The sequence below is a fragment of the Chionomys nivalis genome, chromosome 2, assembly GCF_950005125.1.
Source record: "Chionomys nivalis chromosome 2, mChiNiv1.1, whole genome shotgun sequence".
Lineage (NCBI taxonomy): Eukaryota > Metazoa > Chordata > Mammalia > Rodentia > Cricetidae > Chionomys > Chionomys nivalis.
In genome coordinates this window covers 37,078,634-37,106,285 of record NC_080087.1, presented here as the reverse complement: position 1 = coordinate 37,106,285, position 27,652 = coordinate 37,078,634, and the positions used below count along the sequence as shown (strand labels likewise).

At 41.7% G+C, this 27,652-nt stretch overlaps 2 protein-coding genes across 13 annotated transcripts in view; one reads left to right on the top strand and one right to left on the bottom strand.

The window, feature by feature from the left end:
• L3mbtl3 (L3MBTL histone methyl-lysine binding protein 3) overlaps window positions 1-14,440 on the top strand; it is a 107,987-nt gene extending 93,547 nt beyond the window's left edge. For all 11 annotated transcript variants that reach the window (XM_057762344.1, XM_057762353.1, XM_057762352.1 and 8 more), the window contains 4 exons: window positions 469-548; window positions 8,023-8,477; window positions 8,719-8,781; window positions 12,612-14,440. In XM_057762344.1, coding sequence (XP_057618327.1) covers window positions 469-548; window positions 8,023-8,477; window positions 8,719-8,781; window positions 12,612-12,755 — 742 coding nt within the window. In that variant the 3' untranslated portion in view covers window positions 12,756-14,440. The remainder of the gene's footprint in view (window positions 1-468; window positions 549-8,022; window positions 8,478-8,718; window positions 8,782-12,611) is intronic.
• Window positions 14,441-16,793: 2,353 nt separating this feature from the next.
• The window catches only part of Samd3 (sterile alpha motif domain containing 3), a 41,669-nt gene continuing 30,810 nt past the window's right edge, over window positions 16,794-27,652 (bottom strand). The window contains exons 7-10 of one of the 2 annotated variants that reach the window (XM_057762746.1): window positions 23,029-23,229; window positions 18,427-18,598; window positions 17,278-17,360; window positions 16,794-17,072 (exon numbers count right to left, since the gene is read on the bottom strand). In XM_057762746.1, coding sequence (XP_057618729.1) covers window positions 16,794-17,072; window positions 17,278-17,360; window positions 18,427-18,598; window positions 23,029-23,229 — 735 coding nt within the window. Of the gene's footprint in view, window positions 17,073-17,225; window positions 17,361-18,426; window positions 18,599-23,028; window positions 23,230-27,652 lie in introns of both variants that reach the window. The other variant, XM_057762747.1, reaches the window with a different exon arrangement.

Below are 27,652 nucleotides of genomic sequence, written 5' to 3'. Positions count from 1 at the left end.
TTTAGAGAGTACGTGCCTTTGGGATGAAAAGTAAAAATTCCTTTTGTGTTAGATTAGTATGTTTAATTGTATGTTCATTGTTCTTGAACCTTAACAGTACAGCCTGGGTCAGAATAGTCTGAACATTAAGTTTTGGTTGAGTCATATCAAAGAGTATAAGTGTTATTACTCCATTCCGAGCTGTCAGAATTTTCAATAACCATATCCTCCAGGGTAATTCATCTTCATAGCATTCTCACCATGAAAAATCTTTCTGAATAGCAGCCACCAAGTGATTATGAAGAAAGTGAGCACTTATGGCTGTCACTGGCGTTAGCTGCTTTATGGTGGAATTTCATTCTTTAACATTTAGTGGTACATCTATCCGTCATTAAGTTAAGAAAAAAAAAAAAACAGTTGCTACGATACAGTTCTGAAATGCTTTAAAATTCTTTTGTCATAAAATACTGAGACAGCTGTTTTTCTCAGGGAACACCGTGCTAATGACATCAAAGAAGATTCCACACAGAAACCAGAAAATGAAGCGAGAACGTCAGCCGAAGCCAAAGGTAGCCATAGCGTTATCGTGTCGTTGTTGGTTGTTACCATAAATAGTCAAGAACCAAAAGCTCCACTGCAGGCCAGGGATGTAGTCCCATGGCGGAGCAGTGCCTGGAATGCGCAAGACAATGGGTTTGATTCTCAGCACCACAGAATAAGTCAAAGTAAATAGAGACAATTGGAAACTGACAATTGGTACAGCGTTAAATGTAAGGTTTCCAAGGATATTCTCTTTGATTCTTGCCACACATTTTCTTTAGTGTTGCTGGCTCCACTTGCTTCAAATGTGTTTTAAAATCTAAACAGGGTTTCAGCTTGATGTGAAGGCACAAAATGAAAAGACGATCACTTGAACAAGTGTTTGCTAGAGTAAGTCATTCTTCTCCTATCTTTGTTTCCAAGATGATAGTTTAAGCAGTGAGGGCTTAATGACTCTTAGTCGTCATATAGATTGAGCTTGTAATTTGCTTATAGCTGGGTAATTATTGTTTGTTTTTCCAATAAGAAAATGCTAGTCTGGCTATCACTATGTTGCCTGTTCCTGTAGACTTTCCTTCTCATGTGTTTTCCAGTTTGGATGATTTTAGGGTTGGGGAATGGAACCTAATGACTGCCTATAATGAGAACCTGATTATTATAGAACGGTAATTAATGATTACATTGAAAACTGTGTACAGGGTGATGTTCAGCATGGTTTATGGTAGAATAGTAATTAATGAATACATTGTAATCTGTGTACAGGGTGATGTTCAGCATGGTTTATGGTGCTTGCGGTAGCACTAGGTACAGATTCTACAGTTGGCCAAGCATAATCTTCCCTACATGCCCCTGCTTGGCTCTGACCATGGCATTGAAGTCACTAGGTACCCCTGTTCCTTATCTATACAGAAGAACGGTGTATGTCCATGAGCTTGCCAGGCAGAGGAAGAGCAATGAGTGTTCCTTGCTTAGCACGTGTCTGTCCCATCCTAAGTCCCACACAATTATTTGATTATCTGCAATGTCACTTACAACTTATAAAGGTATTTTTATTAAATACCATGAGTGTTTTCTTGACATAGCTGTTTGGCTTCTTACACAAAGAATTCAGCTTTTCTTTTTTGGTTTTTCGAGACAGGCTTTGGAGCCTGTCCTGGAACTAGCTCTGTAGACCAGGCTGGTCTCGAACTCACAGAGATCCCCCTGCCTCTGCCTCCCGAGTGCTGGGATTAAAGGCGTGCGCCACCATCGCCCGGCTTCAGCTTTTCTTCATAAGCCATTAGTTCATCAGAAGTCAAGAGCAGGGCTTGTGTTCAGACCTCAGCTTACATGTACTATCTGTCTGGGCCTCACTTTTCCCTTGTGTAATCCTGATGTAGCCCTAGTACACCTCCTTGGCCACATGTGAGTAGCTGGAGTGGTCTCTGGTGATGCTACCTCTGTGAAATAGTCTCTTGTGTCATTGAAAGCTTGGACAGGTCCATAAGAAAACTTTCAAGGCTTTGAGCTTATCGAGGCAGTGATGGTTTGATGAATACTTTCAGTTAACTTGGTGATCTGTTATTTTTATCTGCGGAACCAATTTTGATTATTCCCCCATCCCCGTTATCTACTTAACTGAGAATTTCAAACATGTTCATATTTGGTATTCTAGTGCTGTTACGATTTATCTAGTTTATTTCCTTTATTTTTCCGTTGTTCTTCATTTGAATTACATTGAGTGTTGTTTAGTGATTCATTGTCAAGAAAGGTTGTTAGAATCCATATGTAATTTGTTTATTCTTCGGAAGTCAATTATTACTTCTCTTGTTTTCCTCTTTGTTTTCATTTATTTGTCTGAAAACCTATACTTGAGTATGCTTCTGTCAATCGCCGTCTTTTTTAATTGATAAAGAGAGCTTCATTTTCAGAATTTCCTACCTTATATTCCTAGGTGAGACTGGTGGCTGGCAATGTAGGGTTGGCCTTCCCAATGACTTTGGAACTTGGTTTTTGTTTTTTGTCTGTTTTCTGTGGTGTTGATGTTTTGAGTAAGCCTATTCTATAAAATTAATTGAATGTGTGGAGTTTTTTGTTGACTTTCACTTAGCACTAGTTTACTAGTTTTCTATTCCGTTTGTATTCCTGTTCTTGGCTTACCACACAGCACTTGTGTGGCTGTCTTCCCCTGAGCCCCAGGGACCTGCAGCTTCCAGTCAGATCTGAGATTCATGTTCCCTGGGGACACTAGGATACCTCTGACCTTAGTCACTGGATGGCTTCGTACCTCTTGGTCCTTAATGCAGACACAGCCTGCTGTCACAGACTGAACTCCCTGGAAGCAGACCCTGAGAACCGTTAATGGGAGGCTAGGGAAAGAGCAGAGTTGGCAAATTAAGGAGGCAGGCCTAGTATAGAGAGCTGAAGCAGATGTACTCAGTGCCTTAGATTATCCCATGTTCAGCAAGAAGGTTGGACTTTGTGTCTTGGAATTGACCAGTCTTCAGCTGCTGACTGAGAAGGGGGTGCCAGATATTTTCCTTCTTCATGGTACAGAAGACTTTACAGAACATAGTAGAGGAAGAAGGATTTTGCTTGCCCTCAGCTGTCGTAGAGTGAGGCTCATGGTGACTTGGGTTTTTGCTGTGGCTGTGGGAGCTTATAGAATGAAGCAGGAAGCAGAGGGAGACCACCAAAGCCACACTGGGCTGTAACCAAGATGTGTCTCAATGCCTGCATTTAGCAACTAGACCCCATGTCCCAAAGGTTCTACAACCTCTAAGAATAGCACGTCTGCTGGGACCAAGAGTTCAAGCACATGAGCCTGTGGGAGCCATTCCACACTGAAACCCTGACACGGTACATCTGTGGACAGAGAGGCTTCCTTTGTCTTAGGCAGTTCCTGGAGAGGGGTCTTTGTAAGCCCTCTTCTTTCAACAGACAGGAGAGTCCACTCCTTCATCCTGAAGGGAGACTGAGTACCTGCATATCTGAATATCCAGCCAGATCTCTAAACTTGCTTCTTCCTTTAAGAAAAATTAAACCGAAGAGAAAGAAATCAAGATCATTCCGTGCAGGTAGGGTTAGGCCAGCTGAAGTCAGTCCAGGCTTTCGGTTTCCATGATTTTTGCCTAGAAAGCAACGAGCATTTTCAGGTTTTTGTTTATGTTTTGGCTTTTTAAACATTCAGGTCTTCTTTAAATTGAAAAGGCATCCTTTTGTTATATCTTCCATTGCTGCCTCTGCTCCATCTGTCATTTCCTTGACTGGTAGTATCTCTCTGTCAAGGTTTGGATTGAAAGGATTTAACAGTTTGGTTCCAGTATTACACCATGTGACTAAGCACGCTGAACTGACTAGGTGAGTCGGTGAATCTTACAGTGTCCTCTGTGGGTTGTGATTTATGTCACTAGCCTGTTTTTACCTGGCAGAGGCCTTGTTCCCTGGGGCTTATGAAGATCATGATACTCTGCTGCCCATAAGTCTGTACTCTTCAGAGTATTTCATAGCAATTTTTATCAGCAGCCCAGTGGTGGTTGTTGCCTTTTATTTTATTGTATTGTATTGTATTTTTAATCTTTTTTTTAAAAACTTTAGAGAAAGTTTTGTGTGTATTTTTTGAAGAACACATGCTTCTTCCATGCTTCTTTCATTTGGACCCCAGTAGAATCCCTTCAGGGTAAAGCCTGAGGGTCAGGTGTGGCACAATCCATTATGGGCTCACTGTCCACTCTATAGTGTGTTGGTGACCCAGCCTTCTGCCTCTGCCTCTGCCTCTGGAGGTGAGAGAGACACTGAAGGGGCAGGACTGACTGAAGAGCCTAAGCAGCCACACAGGACTTCCTTCTAGTATCAGTAGGATTTAGGCTTTTGGGGCCCACAAGGACTATTTTGTTTTGAATCTTGGGACAAACTGATTGTTGAGAGAGAGAGAGAGAGAGAGAGAGAGAGAGAGAGAGAGAGAGAGAGAGAGAGAGAGAATTTCTTCCTAAAACAACAAGAAGACTCAGATCGATCCAGTAAAGCCAGTACAGTCAGTGTAGTCATGACCTCTTTTTCTGTACTATTTCTGAGCTTGGTCTTGGGAAACTGACTATAATTTGCTCTTTTTTTTCTTATCTCCTTTATTTGAAAAGAGAAATAAATACTCATTTCCACCATTGTGGGGAAGCCTACATAGTGGAGATTCTGTAAACTGACCCTTTCCCTGGCATCCTTATGTCCTGGGGAAGGCACAGTTCTTTGTTCTCTCTGCAGGCATTCTTCCTCATAGGATACACATGTCCAGAAGCTGAATGCTGTCTAGTGTCATGTCAGATTCTCCTGGGAACATGGAGCATCCTTTTTGCCTTTAGAACAGTTGGACTGGTTTTTTTTGGATTTTTGGCCTTGACATTACCCTCAGATATTTTTCATTCCTGAATTTAAATCTAACTTGGAAGTCAGCTGTATGTCTGTGCTTGGTGATTCGAACCCGCTTGTTTTATGGAACACTTTTTGTTCACCCTTTTTCCATTTGCTCATCAATTTTTAACAGATGCATCCCATTTCTTCTGCATTTCTTCCTTTCTCATTAAAAACCCCTTTTATAGGCTCCTGGAATATTAGCCTAGATGGATTATTGACTCATTTTCATTTTTACCACTTTGAATCTAAAAGACTGTTGATTATTTTCATTCCTTTCAAGACAGAAGTAATTTCTACCACCTGCCAAGCACTGTATGTGAGGATAAGCACTGCGGAAACCTCATGCATTTCTTCCAGTAGATTTTAAATTGGCTCCGCTGACATGAGAGAGCAGAGGTCTAGGTTGTGTTTACCTGAATCCAACATGTAGCATCTCGGTCAGGACCCTGTCGTTGAAGGGGCCAGGATGACGGTCTTCCACTTCTCATATCTCTGTGTGGCTGAACTTCTTTCCTTCCTATCTGTTCCAAAGAGCACCGTCCTGGCCCTGGGTGACACTGCAGTGACAGGAGACACCTGGAGGGTCTTGCTCCACTTTTGTCACTGACTTAAAAGCGAAGAATGCTTAATGAACCAAGTAACATGTTTCGGGGAAGACTTTGCTCCAATCGTTTTGATCGGTTTCACTTTAGGACATTTCTAAACTATGAAAAACTCCTTGAAAGTGTTGTTTTTCATTCAGGTATATGGGGTACAAGGATGGCAGTAAGAAATGGAGTCTTGGTGAGACAGGAGTGGCAGAGGTGCCTTCCAAATTGAATGTCTGTGCTTTCTGAAGCACGCTGTACACTGCAAGCCCCCCTTTTCTCACTCACTATTGTGGCAACCATTGCCACCAAAGTCTACTCGCATTTATTTTAGTCTGCAGTGCATGTTTGATCAAATCCTGGAGCCACATCCTGTGTAGTTTAAGGAATCAAATAGTCACTTATGTGAAGTTGCTTTCTTTATCCCATTTGGATGAGAATAGGAAGGAATGTGTTTTATGGTTGATGGATACCTCGGCTATAACAAAAAAGCTGCCAAAGGAAGGAGTGCCTGCGTCACTGGGACAGCATTTCTCAACCTTTTGGGGTCAAGTGACATTTTCACAGGGGTTGCCTAAGACCATGGAAAACACAGATATTTACAGTAGCAAAATTACTGTTGTGAAGTAGCAATGAAAGTAGTTTTACAGTTGGGGGTCACCCCAACATGAGAAACGGTATCAATGGATCCCTGTACTAGGAAGGTTGAAAACCACTGTGGTAGTAGAATCGGAGTGGTATATGTTTATTGTACCATCTTCAAAGACTTCAGACTTGTGGTGACAAGCGCTGGTACATTAGCGTGGTTGTTGGTGTTGGTTTTCTGATGAACAGCGCAGAGCACTAGAAACAAGCTGTGAGGAACACAGCGTCCAGCATGAAATGGATGGAAGGAGAGTGATGGAGCCAAGTGCCAGTGTTACTAGAGCACAAACAATTATAGGACGGAATGCGCATACATTTGTAGAAGACTTACATATGGCATGCAATCAGAAGCCAAATTATAAACCAATCTCTATCCTGTTGCTCTAGTGTGAAGACAGAGTCTTACCGTTCCTGTAAGCCAGCCTTGTGTGTACATTCATTTCAAGTACTTGCTAAACTCTTGGGAATATCTGAGATGAAGCTATTAGGTTACTCACCTTCTCCCACATTTTTTATTAAGTACTGGAGGGTCAAACCTGGGTTCTTGTGCATTCTAAGCAAGCACTCTGCCACAGAGCTGCGTCCAGCCACACCCCTATTTTCAACTTAAATAATTTAAATTAAAAAAATAAAAACAAATGTGCTTTAAATAATTTAAAGGAATAAAATAAATGTGGTGGTTTATATTTGGTTTATAATACCTATTCAGTAAAAATAGAACAAGTACTGAAACCTGGATTTGATGAAGCATGGAAAAGAGGTATCATAAGGTCTGTGATTGTGTCCTGGTGCATCCATTTTCCAATAAATGACAAAATATTTATTGTCATTTAGGGCTGAGAAAATTTCCATCATACATATATACCACGTTTTCCTTAGCCTCTCCTCTGTTGTTGGACACCTAGGTTGGTTCCATAAGTTAGTTATCATGAACATTGATGTGCAAGTATCTCTAACATGTCCACTTGCTCTTTTGGGTAACAGCCAGCAGTGGGAGATCTGGGTCAGAGTTCTTTAAGAACCCTGCATACGAGGTCAGGAGTGGAGTGGCTGGACTGAGTCCCACCATCAAGGTCTAAGGGTTTCCTTTTGTCCACTCTGTGCCTGGACTTACTTATTTTCTTAAATGACTGTCACTGCGTAGACTGAGATTTTTTATTTATATCTTTCTGGTGGTTCGTGAGGTTGGGTTGAGCATTTTTTCCATATGTTAATTGGTTATTGTATTTTTTCCTTTGTGAATTTTCTGTTCGTTTCATTTGCACACTTATTAATTGGATTTTTCTTTTGTTGCTTGGTTTTTGTTTGTTTTTTTTTGTATAATCTAGATATTTTTTTACTATTCAGTGAATTTCCTCTCCACTTGGTTAACTGTTTCCTTTTATTGCAATAGTTTTTTTTTTTTTTTTTTTAAGGCTTTCTTTGTGTAGCCTGGCCTCAAACTGCAATAGTTTCTTATCTCCTTTTAAAAAGTTGATGGCTATGTAACATCACTATGATTAGTGACAGAGGCTGGAACAAGTCAGGAGAACCAGCTGCCCACGAACAAGTTGCAGGAGCTGCAGATTGGCATCATTTAAAGCATAGGCGAACAGACTGAATTTCTGAAAGACAGAGTTCTGTCCTGAGGCACCTAGAGCATTCAAGAAGCACCATCGAGCAACACGTCATAGTTGTCAACAGTGTGTGTAAACTGAAAGTACAGTTTACTCACCATGGCAAACATCAGCAAGCTATAATTACTCAATGAGTGTGGTATTGAAAGTACAAAGTCTTTCCATGTCCACCTCCTTGATGTCATTATCTCGTGGGATGCCTGGCACGTGGGGCCGTCCTCCTGCCTTTCAGATACACATTTCCTTCTTTCTCTTTTTCCATTGACCAGTTGTTCGGGAAGAACCTACCCCTACCATCCAGCAGGCTCAGCAGGTACAGAAGACCCAACAGGTACCGCAAGTACAGCAGGCTCAGGCTGTTCAGCAGCCCCCACAGGTACCGCAGCCTCAGCAGCCTCTGAAGGCGCCACAGACCCAGCCGCCTCAGCAGGTTCAACAGGGGCAGCAGACCCCGCAGACGCAGCAGGCTCAGCAGCTGCCTCCATCCTCTCAGCAGCCTCAGCAGCCTCCCCAGCAGGCCCAGCAGGCCCAGCAGACTGCGCAGGCGCAGCAGACTCCCCAGCAGGCCCAACAGACCCAGCAGGCTCAGAGGCGGTCAGCTGTCTTTCTCTCCTTTAAGCCCCCAATTCCATGTCTGCCCCTGCGCTGGGAGCAGCAAAGCAAGCTTCTTCCAACTGTCGCTGGAATCCCTGCCAGTAGAGTTTCCAAATGGAGCACAGATGAGGTATGTTTGCTTTCGTTACTTTATGTTGTTGTCCTATTTGGTCTACGGTGCAAGGATGTTGGCCTCATTAGTGGTAAATGCATTTACTGAGTAGAGTCTAGTCTCTTGGAGGAATAAGAGAAACTTTGTTTGGAGGGAACTACCTAAACTATAAGTTTCAAATGTATTTTAGAAGCTGCAGCATTTGGATTTCTTTTTGCTTTTTATTAAACACTTGGAATTTTGATATTATTTTTGACAGGTATCAGAATTCATTCAGAGCTTGCCTGGGTGTGAAGAGCATGGAAAGGTGTTTAAGGATGAAGTAAGTGTTCATCTATATTGCAATATGTTTCTTAATGAATCAAAGCCCGGAGATGCAACAGTGGGGAAATGTGTTAAGTTAGCAGGCAGGAAGAGGCGAATGCGATCAAAGAAGACACTTCTGGCGTAACTGCATTACAAGTCAATTAAAACGCCTTACAGAAGATGAGGGCCAAGGAAAGCTTGGACAAAGCATTTCGTGATCGTGCACAGTAGAACAAGGCTCATTCTAACACTCCCCACAAAACTCAATAGCATGTTCTTATATAGTTCATAAGCACAGTTCATATAGTCTCATATAGCACAGAAATAAATCAAAGGAAGAAATTAGAAGTGCTTTAATATGGGAATTTTCCCTTATTATTTTAATTTCCGATAACCCATAACAGCATCAGTCCTGGCTCCATTTGATGCTCAGAATAAAGATTACCGTTAGAGCCAGGAGTAGTCCTACCCATGTCTCAGTAGTATGTATAAGAACAGGGATTTATCATTGTCTACCTTGAGGTTATATCTTTAAAAAGTATTTATTTATTCCAAAGTAACAGGTTTCCTAATGGCATTTTCATACACACTATTTCTGACTAACGCCTTCCCACACAAGGTTCTTCCCCATCTCCCTGTTCACGCCCTCTTGTCCCATTCTGCCCCCGGTATTCCTCGTTCAGCTTCATGTCACATGTGGTCCACCACCCTTCCCATCCTGCTTCTTTAATACTTCCAATTAGAAGCTAGATTGTGTTTGAGACAGCATACAGTATTCAGTCTGGTTACTAGAATTAATATGGTCATGTCCAGACCCAACTAATTTTCCTGCAAATTTCATATTTTTATTTCTCTCTGACTGAGTAAAATGCCATTGTGTATATGTCCAGCATTTTTATTTCCCGTTGAACTATCGATGAACGTGTAGACCGATTGCATTCCCTTGCTGCTGTGAGTGGAGCAGCAATAAGCATGGTTTTGTGGGGATGTAGAGTCCTTTAGCTACCAAGGAGTCTCATAGCTGGGTCTTATGGTGATTGTATTCTGTTCTGTGAGAACCTTCTACACTGATTTCCGACGGGGCTGCACCAGTTTGCACTCTTTCCAGCAGTGGATAAGGGTTCTTCTCCCCACCCCCATCATCTCCAATATTTGCTGTCATTTGTTTTCTTGTTGTCAGAACGTGTGTGGAAATCGATGAATAACACGGGGCAGTCGGTTCTCTCTCTCATGTGGGTCCCAGGAATGAAACCCATGTTGTCAGGCTTTGTCCAGTGGGCCATTTCAACAACCCTTGCATTCTGTATGTCGTAGAATGAGGAAGATGTTAAAAACAAAAACAGCTACTTACTTCTATACGCCTGCAAGTAGTTAATTCCAAGGAATCCAGGCTTGTAGTAGTAGCTTGCTTGGTGTACCATGGCAAAGCATCGATCAGTAGTTTAAATAGCAGAAATAATATACTGTCTCACAGTTCTGGAGGCAAGACTAGAAATAGGCCTTCTAACATCTATTCTAGCCCGTCCTGTAGCTTATAGATAGTTCACTTTCTGTTTTCCTATGTGTCTGTCTCTGTGTCCAAATTTACCTTTTTAAAAAAAGAAGAAGAAAAGCTTTTGTCTTGTAGATGCTAGTTCTCCTGGACCAAGAGCTCACCTGGCCTGTGTGGACTTTCTTAACCAGTTGCTACTTACCATTGCAATGACATTATTTCCACTAATTCTGAGCAACTAGATAGGGCTTAGGAATTCAATGCAGAATTTGCAAAAGAGGGCCTGGAAGGATGGTTCAGTGGTTAGCGGCACTGCTCTTCTAGAGGATACAAGTTTGATTCCCAGCACCCACATGGAGGCTCACAACTGTCTCTAACTCCAGTACCGGGGATCTTTTACCTCCTTCTGTCCTCCACAGGCAATGCACACGTGTGGTGCACAGTTATACATACAGGCAAAACAACAATACACATAAAATAAGGGAGGGAAGGAAGGGAAGGTGAAGGCGTAAGTCATAAACAATCCCACACCAGTTTGGAATTGTGATTAATAGGGTGGTATTTATTTATTTATTTTTTTTTTTTTGGTTTTTTGAGACAGGGTTTCTCTGTGGTTTTGGAGCCTGTCCTGGAACTAGCTCTGTAGACCAGGCTGGTCTCGAACTCAGAGATCCGCCTGCCTCTGCCTCCCGAGTGCTGGGATTAAAGGCGTGCACCACCATCGCCCGGCTTAGGGTGGTATTTATTTAACGGGGGAAAAAACTTACAGATCACCGTCCCAGACAACAGCCCTTTGCGCAATCAGGAAGAAGTCTAGTCACCAAACCGGAGCAGGAAGTAAAGAGAGAACAAGGAGGGAAGTAGCCGCTTTTTTAAAGGGAGAGAGACCACGCCCCAATGGGCTGGTATCTCGGCAGCTATTGGCTGGAGGAGTGGAAGGACCTCCTGCAACAGGAAGGAAGCATTTGCAGCTGGAAATTGTGGTACACCCCTTTCACCACAGAATTCCAGAGGCAGGGGTAGGTAGATCTTTGTGAGATCAAGGCCAGCTTAATCTACATAATGAATTCCAAGACATCCAGGAATGTAGAGAAACAGGGATGTCAAAAAAAAAAAAAAGAAGAATTTTCAGAAGATACAGTTTAACCCCATCAAACCATTCACTGTGGTCAAAGTTTCCAATTACTCTGAGACAGAAGAAAATGTCTTTTTTGTTGTTGTTCAAAATGGGGACATTGAAGAAGTTAATTGATGTGTCTTAAGACCATCCAGTTTCTCAAAGGTTGAAACTTGTGCGTGTGTGTGTGTGTGTGTGTGTGTGTGTAAAATCTGTCTCATTTGTCACCCTACTAAACCAAATAAGCATTTTCATCATCTTGTAGCTTTGAATTTCAAAATGTCTTATTCTGTAATTCAGCTTTTCATCTTAGAAGGGGCCTAGACAGAAAAGGCTATGCACAGTCACCCCAGTAGTGAAAGAAACAGCCTACAGTCTGTGATGCTTAACACTGACCTCACATTCTTCACCCCTACTGTTTGTTGTCTCTTCTGCTTACGGAAGCTGAGTATGGTCACGCCAGACAGAAATACTGTATTTTCTCTCATGGTAGAAGGCTGAATCCGTTAGGTGTTTATATATAACTGGTTCTTTGCCTGAGTTCTCTTTTGTTCAAAAGCATTATTTATTATCTTTTGTAACTAAAAAACTGACATATTCTTCTTGACTAAGTACCTAATTCAGAGGAACACAAGGTTTGGGGATGTGGAGATGGCTCAGTGGGTAAAGGGCTCGCAGCATAAACATAAAGACCTTTGATCCCCACCACTCAAATAGAAAACCAGGCAGGGCAGACCATGTCTGTAACTCCAGCACTGAGAAACAGCTGGATTTCTGGGACTCGCCGGCTACAGAGTTGAGCTGGAATGACAAGCTCTAGGTTCAGTAAGAGACCCTGTCTCCAAGAGTAAGGTAGAGAGCTATATAGAGTTAGGCATGCAAAATTGAACTCCGGCTTTCTACACACACACACACACACTCTCTCTCTCTCTCTCTCCCTCTCTTTCTCAAACCACATACACACACACACACACACTTCAAGTTATAAGCGAGTATGACCACCTTCTATTTTTCTTGGACTGAGGTTTCAGACAATTGAGTTTTACCTTGTTGGAAGTATGATTTTAGGTAAGAAAGACGCATAAATCGGGAATGTTGTATGAACTCTAGTGTATGCCTTCTGAGTATTGCTGTGAAGTCACCTGTATATAATACATCATATAGCTGTGTATGTCTCGCAACAGTGTATCTGGTTAATCCATATTCCTTTGTTTGTTTTTTCCTTCCTTTATTTCAGCAAATTGATGGAGAAGCATTTTTACTCATGACCCAAACAGACATTGTTAAAATTATGAGCATTAAGCTGGGTCCAGCTCTCAAAATTTTCAATTCTATTCTGATGTTTAAAGCTGCGGAGAAGAATTCCCACAATGAACTGTGAAGGCGGTGAATTCTGGTACCCTCAGCTTCCGCTTTAAAGCTCATCATGTTTATTCAAAGCACAAGGGCGATTCTAGCTCCTGAGGGAGAAGTTTTCAGGACTCACAAGGGCAGCGCACAGGATTCCATCGGTCTCTCCAGACTGCGCATGCGTTCCTAGGAACCGTTGCCTGGGCTTCTCACCAGCCGCTGGCCAGCACCAGTCATCTTTCAGTTCTGCTCACCGAGCTAAACTTACCTTTGTAAATCTTTTGGAAGTGGGAGGAGGGTGGGGAAACGGGGGCTTCATTATTTATGGATGGAGGGGCAAAATAAGAACTTTCGGCATTTTGTAAACATTGTTGGATTCTCTTTCATGTACACGTTCTTTTTTTCAATACTTTCAGAAACCTTTTTATATAACTGAATTTCAACCTAAACCAAATCCGTTGAAACCTGGCTGAGTGTAGCCTGGGACTAGTGTAGTTGTGTTCGCCCTGTGCCATATTTGGAAAATGCAGCATTCGCCAAGTGTAATTTTGCGAGTCACGATATTGCCTAACTGTGTGTCGTCCTTCGTTGGGACTGAAGAACTGTAAATACTGCCTTTCTTTGAATCCATGTTTTTACTTTTGCACGTATTATGAATTGTTAAACAAATTACTTTTCACCAGCATCTTTACTGTTGTTACCAAAAAAAAAAAAATGTATATAAAAGAACGGAATTGAAAAATAAAATATATAAACCTACTTAGATTTGGATGAAGTAGTGTATCTGAGCGGATCAGTTTTGTACATCATGGTGCCCACGTGTTTGCAGCAGTCAGCCCCGGAGAATTGTGTGTGATTGGTTACCTTTCAGGGTTGATCGGGAGCTTGATCTCCGAGATTACCGTGTGCATCTCTGTAAACGGCATGGAAGTAACTGGTGCTTTACAGGAAAGGACTCGTTCTGTTGAGAGAAACACTAATCGTTCAAGTAATCTCATCCGTCTCCCAGGTCCTCCAGACCCACGGGATTTCCTCCGAATGAGCTGAGAGGCAGTGTGTGGATGTACCGCACAGACCTGTGTGACAGAGAGAGTCACACCAGCAGACCCCAAAATTCTCCATGCTCACAAGTCCCAAGAAAGTGGTTCCCAGAGCCGCTATTCGGGAGCTGCCAATGTGGAGCGATTCTTTTTCCTATTAAATATTTTGCCTTGATTTTTTTTTTTTTTTTAAGCATCTGGATGCACTTTAAATGAAAGCCCCTGGTTATTTATAAGTCCATAGCTGGCGGTATTTCTTTTGTAAGCATGCACTTCTAGGGGAAAGGTAAATTATTTTGTCAGGCTTTTGATGGACTTTCTAATGCCAGGATTAGACATTTGTTCAAGGACCGCTTTAAAAATAGAAAGTTTCGTGGCATGCTGTCAGAACTCTGGGGGAAAGTCCCACCTCTTTCCATAAACTCTCTAATGTTTTTCTGACGTAGGACTTCCTTTGATGTGCCATCGTAGGGGTTTATTATCAGCCCTTTGCATTTGTCATGATTCAAGGTAAAACAGGGTCCGTGACATCTGCCGTGTCCAATTCATTTTTCTGCATGACTCTGCTAAAGAAGCTTTTTTGTTGTTATTTTTCCTTTTTTGTTGTGTTCAGTATTTGTACATTAACTTGCACTTGTTACATGTGATATGAATGAAATAAAAACTTAATTACAGATTCTCTTTATTATATGTATGATTTTTAAAGAGGTTGTTACATTGGAGAGGTAGGGAAAGGCAGGGATATCATCGTTTCTAAGAAAAGGTATAAGGCATGTGTGTATATTAGAACACCTACCTGGCATTTATTTGTGAGACCCTGGGCTTGACCTGCTCCAGGACAAAACAACAACACATAAGCCACAGCAACAACATTAAAGATACCATTAGACCGGGGAGCTGCCTCCATTGCTGAAGTCCCTGTCAGGAGAGTGTGAGTCCCCGGCACCCATGTAGAAACCAGGCACATCTGTAACCCTGGTGCTCTGGGGCCAAAGACAAGGGGATACCAGAAGCCCATTGGCCAGAGAGTCTACCTGAAGACTCCAAATTTAGTTAGCGGCCATACTTCAAAAAAGTGTAGGTTGTGAGGCTAGAGAAATAGGCCAATGGTTAAGAGTACTTGATTCTCAGCCATCTGTAGCTGCAGTTCTAGGGGTCCGGTCCCCTCTTCTGTTCTCCATAGGCATTGGGCACATACGGTGTACAGAGTTACATGCAGGCAAACACTCATACTTCCTAAAGAGGAAGTGGGGCGAGGAGAGTAAAAATACAGGAAAACACAGGGTTATAGGAAATGGACCACTGACCACACATAGACACACAGGAACCAGCACACACACCACAAAGGAAAAGTGTGTGTGGCAGGGGGGCAACATAGCGATCTAATGACTGTTAGATTGAGTATTTTTGTCAGTGTACTTAGGGAAGGATAAGTATTTAAAAAAAAAAAATCAGCAATCACATTTTTAGCCCAAGTTTTCTTCCACATTGAGAATATTTTTTCTTTCTCGTTTAAAGTGTATGCTTAAGAAATTAAAGAGATTTCTTAAATTTTATTAAAGATTTAACTCGGCTACACAGAAAAACCCTGTCTGGGGAAACAAAAACAAACCAAAACAAAAGACTTTGCTCCTAAGCAGTGTGCTGTTCTGTTGTAGGAAAAGCAAAGCATTGAACATCCCTGAGTGGCGCAGGATTCAGTGTACCTCAAGCATGTGACCCTTCACTGTCCCATGGCTGCAGTATGCTCTGAGTGTTAAAGGAGGAAATAGGAAGGGCTGACGGTAGGGGATGCCTGAGTAGATGGCTCAGGATGAGAAAAAGAGGATGTCTCTGTGGGATGCACAGGGACTATCCATGCGGTTCTGAAAGATGTACAGTACTGTACAGGGGCAAATGAGACCTGTCTACAGGCCCATCTATCCATAGCCCAACTGTCCATAGCCTCAGCCCGTCACTGAGCAACAGCAACACTCAGCTTCCGACTGTGACCCTATAAGGAAAGACACACTTCAAAATTTAGTAAACCCAGATTGAAGACACATTGTGGAATTTTTAAACAATGGATTCGAGGGGGTAATTTGAGTAATAAAAGTTTGTAAGGCAGTTATTTATCTTAGTGAAAAGGAAAAAATTAAAATTTTCAGCATTTTTTAAAACTTCATTTGATGAAATAATCCAGAAAATGCTTACCCGATTGTGTTGCAAGTATTAGCACACTGAAATCTCTGTAATATCTAGGATGTGAATTAGGAAATAATATGATATTTTGATGGTACTATCAAGGCATACCTTAAACTATATACGGTTTTTCCTTGTGGGATTCTTCAGAAAACCGAGTACTGAGTCTTGTTAGATCTCAGAAGTACTGTCTCACCATTATTATGAGTGAACAATTACATTTCTAATGAGACCATAGACCACAGGCTGAGCCTGTAGGGAAGGAACCATGGAAGATGGACACGCATGCTGACCCTGTGCCAAAAAGACTTGTCTACCAAGGAGGTTGCCTCAAGACTGTCGCTGTCCTCATGTTTGATGTTGATAGAAGGAAACCAAAATGTATCAGACCAGGCAGGCCATCTGGGGTAAGGAAACTGAGGATTATGTATTTCTTTCTTAAATATTAAAGTTCAAGATATTTCCAATCAATGTTCTAACCAAAAAGACTTAAGAGGTTGTTGTTCAATTCCTGGACTTTCAAGTTAGCACACTGAGTTAAATTCAGGGTGAGACCCTAACTGGGAGGGTGGTACCTCATAATATCTTTTAAAAACTGACACTTCTGAATGTGTGATCTTGGCCGTAGAATTCCTATGAACTCAGATCAAATGCAGAGCTTTTAAGTAGTATTTTATTATTAAACTTAACAGAGAGCTTAATTATCTAAGTTAAGGACAGACGCATCAAAAAATTCATTGACACTTGAAACAACATGGTTTTTCCAATCCCTACCTCTGAGGCAACCCTAAATCATTCTGCAATTGTTTATGAAGCTTCAGTTGCCCTGGAGGCTAATTCGGATACTCTTAAGTCTTGGGAAGCTGAGATCTGATTTCCTTTTCTTTCAAAGATGGAAAACAGGGACTCTGTGCATCAAAGATCAAGGTCTCCAGGAAGTTAAAAGTTTGGGATAGTCTTCTTGGACACTCAATCCCAAACACACGAAAAGCGGCCACCAAAGCAGCCAGGGCTGTGACACAGTCGTCCACCTTGGCAAGCTTCTCTTTGTCCAGATACAGAGAGAACTCACAGCTGTTGATGTGGAAAGGGTTTTTAACTTCTAGCACCGGGGTTGATGCATGCACCTAAGAAAGAGGAATCGCGTCACTACCCCTTGATACGTAAATCAGCAAAATAATAAAGCATGCCTGAAATTCACGCAATATTACTCTAAATGAGCTAGTTACTATATAGCCTAAATGTGAGTATGATAAAAACAACTTGAATAGATCACTGACCTTATAAGTTATGTGAAGGTATAAAATGAATGACCATTAACACACCGCATACCTTCTCATTCACAACGACAAAAAGGCTGGGATCATCCCCAAAAACATCTGGGAGGAGTAAACATGTGGCCGTCATCTTCATATCTGTCAGAACAAGCATGTCCAGGTAAAGAAAATGGGCTTTGAGAAATTGTAAGAAAACCTACCATGAAGATGGGTTTGCTTTTTACTAAATTATCGTTACTTTCCAGTGCGAAGAGCAAATCTCAAGTATTTCATAGCCACATTTAGCATGTGTGGTCTGTGTACATATGTGTATGCATCTTTACATATGGGTGGGTGTGCATGCAAGTGTGTGGGCTACCCAAAGTTGACACCCAATGTCTCCCTCCATTTATTTATTGAAGAAGCATCTCCTGTTGTGCCTGGAGCTAGAACATTCAGCTAGTCCGGCTAGCCATCTTGCCTCAGAATCCTGTCTCTGCCTCCCAAGTGCTGGGATTGCAGATGGCCACACAGCTGCCCAGCTCTTCCGTGGGTTCTGGGGTCTAGAGCTCCTGTCCTAATGCTTGCCCAACAAACACTACTCTGATTGCCTTCCCCCATCTACCCCCTACACACACACACACACACACACACACACACACACACACACACAACCATTTTGAACAAAGATATTCTAATGAAAACTTCCAAACTTCAAGTTTCCCCTCTAGGTCATGGCCAACAGAGGCCAATGGTCTGTGCTGTGTCCATTGGCCAGGATGATTTAATGTGTTTGGCCTTGTGGTGTGTCTTATAAAGTTAAAGGGTACTGGTGCCCATAATATAACTTTATAATGTTGAGTGTACTTTTTGAACCTAGGCTTTCTCTCTCTCTCTCTCTCTCTCTCTCTCTCTCTCTCTCTCTCTCTCATTTCAAAAATTCTTTCCTGTCTCCTCGAATTTCACTCATTGCAGCAAAACCCTTCTGTCTGTAGTCACAGACGGGGCTGCGACCCTCCCCCGCTCCTGTGGTTACAGACATGGCTGCGACCCTCCCCCGCCCCTGTGGTTACAGACATGGCTGCTACCCTCCCCCGCCCCTGTGGTTACAGACATGGTTGCAACCTCCCCCACCCCTGTGGTTACAGATGTAGCTATGACCCTCCCCCGCCCCTGTGGTTACAGACGTAGCTGTGACCCTCCCCCACCCCTGGGCTTCACTGACACTTCAGCACTCCTTCATCTGTATAATGTTTCATCTTCTCTTTCAGTGCAGTGTTGATTGGATTGTCCACCACAGAAAATGCAGTCAGTATATTCTCCGAGTAGGATTCCAGAATATGCCTTGTTTTCTTATAGATATCTGTTCTTGTAAGAAGTTGGACTTCTCGGAACATCTGATAGAAGAAAGGAATACATACATCAGGCCACGTGTAAAGGTTATTAGCGTTCATAATATAAGGAAGTGGAGAGCTCATTGCCATTGCATGAAACTTTGGCAAATAGCATAGACTATATGCCGGTGTTCTTAGTTTCTTAGTGTAGTGGCCATAGGACAAGCAGGAAAAGAATGAAAGTCTGAAGTGAATAGCAAAACAAATAATGAATACAGAATCAAAACTTTGGAGCCTGGCGTGATAGCACACACCTTTAATCCCAGTGCTCAGGAGGCAAGGCAAGTAGATCACTGAATTCAAGGCCAGCCTTGTCCACAGAGCAACTTCCAAGATGACAAGGGCCATATAGAAAAACCTGTCTTGAAAAACAAAATAAAACAACAACAAAACCTAAGGAAAACATTTGTTTTTATTTTATATTTGTTCTATTTTAAGGAATTGGATGTTTTACAATACTAGAATTGAGAATAAGGTCAATTACCAATTAAAATTTTAGATATAAATTCCACTAAATGAGGATCACAAACAGTGAATACACTGTTGGACCCTAGTGTCCAAACACCGAGGAGGAGTCACCCCCAGAGACCACTTCATACACCACAGCTGATGCAAAAGCATGAGGACTTTATTAATTTTGTCATGACAGGGTCCCCTAGCATTCGGGAAGCTGAGGGACCTCAAATAGCTGGTACAGTCTATTTTTAAAGGGGCCACAGAAGCAAGGGGGGGTTGTTCTTTAACTATTCTGATTAGCTTATTCGAAAGGGCTATTACCAATAATTGACTGGAGAGCTGTTGTCAGATCAGATGAGGTAAGAGGTCATTTTGACCCCGTTTCCCAGGGGACTGAATCAAAACATACGTATATGAGTAATTGTTCAGGAACTGAGTACGTGAGAGTGTAGCTGTTAGGTCCTTGGTTCCCAGGGGAGGAGGGGAAGCACTATGGCACAGAGGCTGAGAGGATTCAGAATTGTCAAAATGGCTTCAGAATTGTCTTAAAGTCTTACAACACAAATATTCTGGCTGCCACCTGGGTCACACAGGTAGAATTCTAGACACGTTTCTTTATATAAACCACATTTTTGCCATTACAATTCATTTTCTTAACTCAACATAAATCCAGACATAGCGGGGAAGAGAGACTCTCAATTGAGAAATGGCCTCTATTAGATTGGACAGTGAGGACATCTGTGAGCATCTTCTTAATTGCTAATTAATTTAGGAGGGTCCATGTGGCACCTGCCTGGGCTCTGTAAAAAAAGGCAAACCAGGGGAGCAAGCTAGTAAGCACTGTTCCTCCATGGTTTCTGCCTCAGTTGCTGCCTCCAAGTCTCTGCCTTGGCTTTTCTCAATGATGGACTGTGTAACCTTCAAGCCAAATAAACGGAGTTGGTTTGGGTCTGTGTTATCACAGCAACAGAAACCAAGCTAGGACTGTTTTCGTTTCAGCAGCATCCAGCAAGAGGCAAAACAGGAACCCTATTGAATTTTCAGAAGGAACTCTTGAAAAATATCCAATCTTAGGACCCTAAAGGAGTGTTTTAGAGACTGTAAGACGAGTTAAACAACATACGTGTAGAAGGGTTGACCTCAAATTGATATTAAAGTTTAAATAAGTAGAGCTTACAGATTCCCCTCATGAAGACAATAAATAGTAAGTAGACATGATGCCTCCTCTTAATTTTCCTATGTGCACTTCCTAAATACAAAGACATTTAAAACTGGGGAATCTAATTTTCTGTCTCATTCAGATTTGCCAGTAGTTTCAATCATATTGTTTATAGATTCAGAGTCACTTGTAAAATGTAAATACCATATCTCAAACCAAGTCTCTTGCCTGAAATAACCACTAGATTTCTTGGGCATTTTTGAAAGATGGTCCATCACTATGTGGTCCATCACTATGGATACCCTTTCTCCCTGTTTGTGTTTCCCCAGGACTCATGCATTTGGGATCATAAATGCTTGCATTTCTCACTGGATCGGGAGCACTAAATGGGAATTTGTCCCTATAGAGAAGAAACAAACTGCCGGGCAGTGGTGGCACACGCCTTTAATCCCAGCACTTAGGAGGCAGAGGCAGGCGGATCTCTGTGAGTTCGAGGCCAGAATGGTCTATAAGAGCTAGTTCCAGGATGGGCACCATAGCTACAGAGAAACCCTGTCTCGAAAAACCAAAAAAAAAGAAGAAGAAACAAACTAACTTTTTTTTTTTTTTTCTGAGACAGGGTTTCTCAGTAGCTTTTTGGTTCCTGTCCTGTAACTAGCTCTTGTAGACCAGGCTGGCCTCGAACTCACAGAGATCCGCCTGCCTCTGCCTCCCTAGTGCTGGGATTAAAGGTGTGCGCCACCGCCGCCCGGCAACAAACTAACTTTTATCAGCTGATTAAATTGGAATCCACCAGCTTTTCCTGTCTCAGTATCTGAACTATGTTGAATTTTATGAGAAGACATATTGAGAATAATGATCTTTTGTATGGATTTTTGACACAAGGTTTTGCTAGGGAGTCTATGGAGCCCAGAATGACTTGGAACTCACTAGGCAGCCCAACCTGCCTCCTGCCTCCCAAGTGCAGGGATTATAGACAAGCACCAGAACACCTGGCTAGCTCACGTAACTTGATCTACCAGATTTAATGCCCACTGCTGCAAATACCACTGTGTTCACTGCCAAGTGGCATTTGTCTTCTCTGTCTTCTCTAAATGTATTGGTTGGTGCTCTCCTTTCCATGGGGTAGAATTTTCTCTTCTTGTACATTTACTTATTATTTATAACACAACATATTAATAAATTCCTATTTCACTAAAAGAGTTACAACTATGATCCTCAAAATATTTATATAATTTTATATATTTTCCAGATTTTTCCAGTAGAGGATTTGTCCTCTTGACATAGCCCAATAGTTGGTGAACATTTCCTTAATTGTGGCATTTCACAATATTTCAGGCTTATTATATATACTACACATATATGTATGTGCATATATGTATACACACAATATATGTACCGTGTGTGTGTTTCTTAGCCATAGAATTCACAACAGCTGTCCATCATCCCCAAACCCCAGGCTCTTCCTGTCGGGCTGAGTGGGACCACTAAGCGCTGCATGCTCCCACCTGTCGGAACAGCTATCTCACTGTAGTTCTGCACAGCAAGTGCTTCCCCAACCAAGGAGCTAAGGCCTGCAAGACAATGCCTCACCTAGTTTGGTTCCTCAGTTTTATCCATGCTGGCAGTATCCCTACTCCATTAAAGCAAAAGCAAAACTGAAATTCTTAACAAAAAGTTTTCCATGCTCTATTAGCTTTGTTCTTAGGTGTTTTGGTGAAGTTTGGGTTTTGTTTTGTTTTGTTTTTGAGTAAAGTCTTACTATGTTGCCCAAGTTGGCCTTAAACACCCTGGCGTAAAGGCCCCTCCTGTCATCTTCTGATTGGCTGCCACAACAGTTTTAATCCAGAACCCACTTTCACTTAACTAAGAGGTGGCTATTGAGGCTGCATCACAGGAAGGAAACCATGGTAGCATCTCAAAGACCTCAAGAAACTTCTTCACCCTCATAAATCTCAGCCCTGCTTGGCTTTCATCATATCTATAAAGCCCAGTGACAGAATCCTAGATGAAGTCCTATACAATCAAATTTTTAAATTTTCCGTGGAGGCCGGGAGGTGGTGGCAAATACCTTTAACCCTAGTACTCTGGAGGCAGAGGCAGGAGGATCTCTGTGAGTTCGAGACCAGCCTACAGAGCAAGTTCCAGGACAACTCTAAGGCTACACAGAGAAACCTCATCTCGAAGAAAAAAAATAATCTGTTGAAAGAGTTTTAAAGGAGAAGATACTAATGTTTACAAGGTGGTGGCGCATAGGGCTTAACTGCCAGGACCCCTCCGCCAGGAGCCGCTTCTCTTCCTCGAGCCTACATCCCCGGCAAATGAACTCTCAGTGGTTATAGGACAGTGAAGGAGTCAAACCACTTTAAGATCTGGTTGTTTTTTCTCATATAAACCCTTTCTTCCTAGAGCAGCTTTCGGTTATGGTGTTTTTTTATCACAGAAATGGAAATCCTAAGACCCTAAGATTTGTTAGTATAAAAGACATAGAAAAATGTTATATGGGAGGAGTTCTGAACATACCGTTTTAACTGTCTAAATGCAGATACCTCGCTGCTCCCCGCCCCCACTATCACCCCATCCCGTGCCCTACAGGAAACGCTGATCCTAAAGACATCAGCATTGGTTTTCTCGAAGGGGCTTCCTGCAGCTTTGACTGCCTTAACTGTCCTGCTCATACCACACTGGGAGCCACACCCACTGCCTTGACAGGCTGTCTGGTCACCACTCCAGAGGGAAGAGGAAGAAAACAAACGTGATGCGAACGTGACACAAACGTGACGCCAAGACCAGAGACGGTTCCACGCGAGTAGCTTACCTGGTAAGGGCACTTCAGGAAAGGAAACATCGTGAGAATGTCCTTGAGGGGTGCTCGGTGGTCAATCATCTTTCTTCTGATTTCCAGAGTCTGGCTCATCCTCTTGTCAATTTCTCTCCAGTCCTTGTCTGTTTTCATAAATTCTCGCTGGAACCAGTGAATATGCTCGTCCACCTCCGAATCTAAATAAACGGATTCTTCCTGCCGAAGATTTTCAAAGTATCAGTTAATCTCACGTTTCAAGACAGAGGAGAACTTCATGGAAACCCGGCTCTCTGAGGGACTGTTATTGCACTCTTTATGAAAGATCCCTACGATGTGTATCGTCATGTGTAATTTCAGTTGGCCTTGAAAGTGGTTAACCAAGGGGTGGTCATTTATGAAAGAAACTTAGGTACTTATAGTGGAATTACAGTCTATACTTTAAAAAAAAAATAACGTTGTAATTGTTATATTTATGCCTGTGTGTCTATTTCTCTGTATGTGCGCCGTGTTGAACGGGCCGTTGTGAGTTGCTCAGTATTGGTGCTTGAACTGAACCCAGGTTCTTGGAAATAGGAGCAAGTTCTGTTAGCTTCTGAGCCATCTTTCCAGCCTCCGGTGCTTTCGAAAAATTTAAAAGAATCCAGGCGGTGGTGGTGCACACCTTTAATTCCAGCATTCGGGAGGCAGAGACAGGTGGATCTCTGTGAGTTCTACAAAATCTAGTTCCAGGACAGGCTCCAAAGCTACAGAAAAACACTGTCTCGAAAAAAAAAAAAAAATGAAAAGAGTGTGGAGGACCAAAATTGGGAGCCTGTTTTTCCACCCTGACCAAAGGTCAGAGAGTTGGAACTTCAATTTCTTCAAGGTTATGGCCTGTTCTACCTCAAACAAAGGTCCCACCTAGGTTTAGACCAGAGAATTCTGCTCTCTCAAGGTTATTGTCAGCAGGTGTTGACGCCTTGTATTTCAGGAATAGAGAAGTATATCTGTTCCTACCCCAAACAAAAGTCTAAGGATCCAACTAAATTCCAGTTCCCTTAGGGAGAAACAATGGATTTGTTCCACCCAGGGAGTGGTTTGCTTACCGAGTGTTTTGGTCTAGGGTGTGAGCATTACTTGTCTTGTTCTAGCTAGAGAATGTTTAACTAAGAATGTAGACCACAACCTTCTATTGGTCTGTTCATTTCCTTGTATTATATTAATGCAGTTTTTTTTTTTTTAAATCTTACTTCTACCTCTTGGGGACGGTTTTTATTTTTAAGCAAATGGAAATTAAATGTGGGCGATTTCAGTACTCACTGCAGCTCCCTCCCAGTACTATTCTATGTTTTATGTTTTATTATTTTCACTCACGTCTTTGTACCCTTTAGTAACTTCTCTAATCCCCATGCCCCTACCCTAATAAGTGTTATTTTTTTTTTCGAAGCTGGTCTCTGATAAAAAAGTTATATTAATTCCTACTTATCTGGTTACGTGGAATCAGATTATCCAGAAAATTCACAATTTACCAGTGTTAATTCTATGCATTTAATTCTTAGAAGACAATAAGAGGTTTTAATTAAGGTTTTGTTATTTTTCTCTCGTGTGTGTGTAGGGTTCACATGTATGCACATGAGTGTAAAGGTCAGAGGTTGACATTAGATATCTTCCTTTATTATTGGCCATATTGTTGGTTTGTGTGACAAGGGCTCTTGCTGAACTGAACCTGAAGAATCACCAGTTGGCTGACTGGGAGGCCAGGGATCCTCCCGTCTGTACCTCTCCGTCAATGGACTCGGGTCACAGGCTCATGTCACCATAGCCACAAGAGTGCCGACGACTGAACTTAGCTCCGTGTTTATTCGATAAACACTTTTCCCACCCACTAAAAAGTCTACCCAATTCTTTTTCTTTTTAAGTGTCCCTTTTACAGGTACCGAGCATGCCAGCCACCAAAATTCAAACGAACAACTCTTTTGTTTTTGTTTTTGTTTTTTCATATGTTTGGTTGGTTGGTTGGTTTCTTTTTTGGTTTTTCAAGACAGGATTTCCCTGTGTAATAGTTCTAGCTGTCCTGGAACTAGCTTTTGTAGACCAGGCTGGCTTCGGACTCACAGGGATTCACCTGCCTCTGCTTCCTGAGTGCTGGGATTAAAGGCGTGCACCATTACCTCCTGGCCTAGAACTTTTTATTTTTTTTTGTGTGTGTGTGTGTGACAATAAATCATCAGTGTGTCAATCTTGTTCATTATGCACTGGGTGGGTTGGGAGTAGCAAATACCAGCTCATGTACCCTTGCTAAAAAAAAAAAAAAAAAAAAAAAAAAAAAAAATCTAAGACCACAGTGTTGAGGAACCCTTTCTATAGAAGTCCACTCTGAGGAGCCCAGCTGATGACATCTGAATGGAGGTTAACAGGCAGTCTAGCTCTCCAGGATGTGACGCACCGTTGTTACCTGTCGGTGAGGAAGACGATATTAATGAACTAGAGCGCTCTGGCATCAAAGCGTCACAAACGCTAGGGAGACTTTGTGTCCTTCCTGCTGTCTGTGAGCTCAGGATGGCTCCCCAGACATAGATCAAGTGACTTCCTAGAAAAATATCATTCATCACAACAGCTTAAAATAAAATGTCTCCAATCTTAAGTAAATTTCCTTAGAGATAAAAATCTTTCTACAAAGAAGAAGTAGGGGTTTTAGAGCTAAATTCTACTTGACATTTGAGGCTGAGTGCTCTGAAGTTAGGCAAAGTTTGCCAGAGAATTAAAAAGAAAAGAGAATGCCTCCAGCTATTCTACGATGCCTCTCTGATGTGCCCCTCAAGTATGATAGGACAGTGTAAGAAAGGGGAATTCAGAACACATTCAAGAAAGAGGTTGAAATACCAGGGACCAGGAAAACTAACGGGCTTATCACTGAAATGCAGGGTTCATTTGACATCGCAAAGGAACTCTGGAACTAAAGATAAATGTGATTGATTTCTCCTAACATTTCACAAGTGATCACACTGAAATCCCAGTTTGGGAGCCATTGTTATGGAGAAGTTTGAGACATAAAAGAGAAATGCTGTGTATTAAAAGCCTTCTCATTTATTTGGCCCATCCAAATATACATAAACATTATATAGTGCATGAGCCGGTTTGAGATAAAAAACATGATCATTTCAAATAATGTTGAAAAGTTTCTCAGAGAGTTCCACATCTATTTATGATTTATGACAAAACATTAATCGGAGTAAAATAATAAACTTAAAAGATTATAGTTATTGAACAACAACAAAAATAACACCATTTTGAGTGGTGAAATTTTCAAAAGAATTCTCCTCAAAATTAGAGAAATGTCAAATATGCTGTATTATATTCTTATGCAGCTGCCTGTGGAGACAAGGAAAGAGAAACAGGTACCAGTGAGATGATTCAGTGGGTAAAGGCACCTGCCGGCAAGTTTAACAATCTGAGTTTAATTCTGGGGTTGAACTCACAAAGCAGAAGGAAAAAAACAAGTCTACAAGTTGTACTAACACACACACACGTGCATACAAAAAGAAAGAAAAAATATGTTCTAAAACCTAGCACTAGAAAGGAATTCTCATTATTCCTAGGTTATGAGATTGTTTAAGGAAAATACCAGAGCATAGAGGGGAGATTTTCTGAACTGCTGGAAACATCAATACACATCATGTAGTAACAAACAAAAGCTATATTATCTTTAGAGAAAGTTTTACCATGTAGCCCAGGCTGGCCTCCAGTTCTTCAGTTCTTCGACTTCAGCCTCTTAAGTGTTGAGACTACAGGCATGTGTCATTCCCCACAGCTAGAAAATTTTTTCACTATTTCAAAATTTAATACTAAAATACTTTTAATGTAATCAGGAATAAATCTAAGAAATGACACACAAGTTATGCTTGAAGAAAATTTTAGTAATAAATAAATGTGTGGACTGACCATTTATAGATAGAAAGATTCAACTTGTAAGAAGTCATCTTTTTTCCAAAAAGAATTATAGTTTCAACAACATTTGAATTAATATATAATTAATACCCGGAATTGGAGAGATGACTTTCTGAGGACCAGAGTTTGGTTCCCAGAACCCATGTCAGGAGGCACACAACTGCCTGTCAACCCAGCTCCTGGGGATCTGATATCCCCCTTTGTCTTTTATGGGTACTTACATGCAAGTACATATACACAAAGACACAGATACACATACATATAAATAAAGAGCAAAACAAATCTTTTTTCCCTTAAAAAAAGATAATTATCAAAAGTAAAAACAACTAGTAACTTCATCAAATTCTAAAACTCATGAAAGAAATACGTTAAGCCTAAGAGTGGGCCCATGAGATGTTTAGTTGTCAGAGGAACTGGTTCACAGCCCTGCTGATCTCACTCTAATCCTTGGATTCAACAAGGTGTCAGGAAAGAGTCAATTCCTGAGACTTGTCTCCTGGCATTCATGCTTGTGCCCCCCCAACACACACACATACATGTGCACACCGCACACTCACACACATATACATACACACATATGCACACCCTCCACATAGACAATGCACATACATGTGTATGCACACACAACACATACATATGCACACACAATGCACTCATACCACACATATCACATGTCTATCTCTCACATACGCACATACCTTACACATGCACA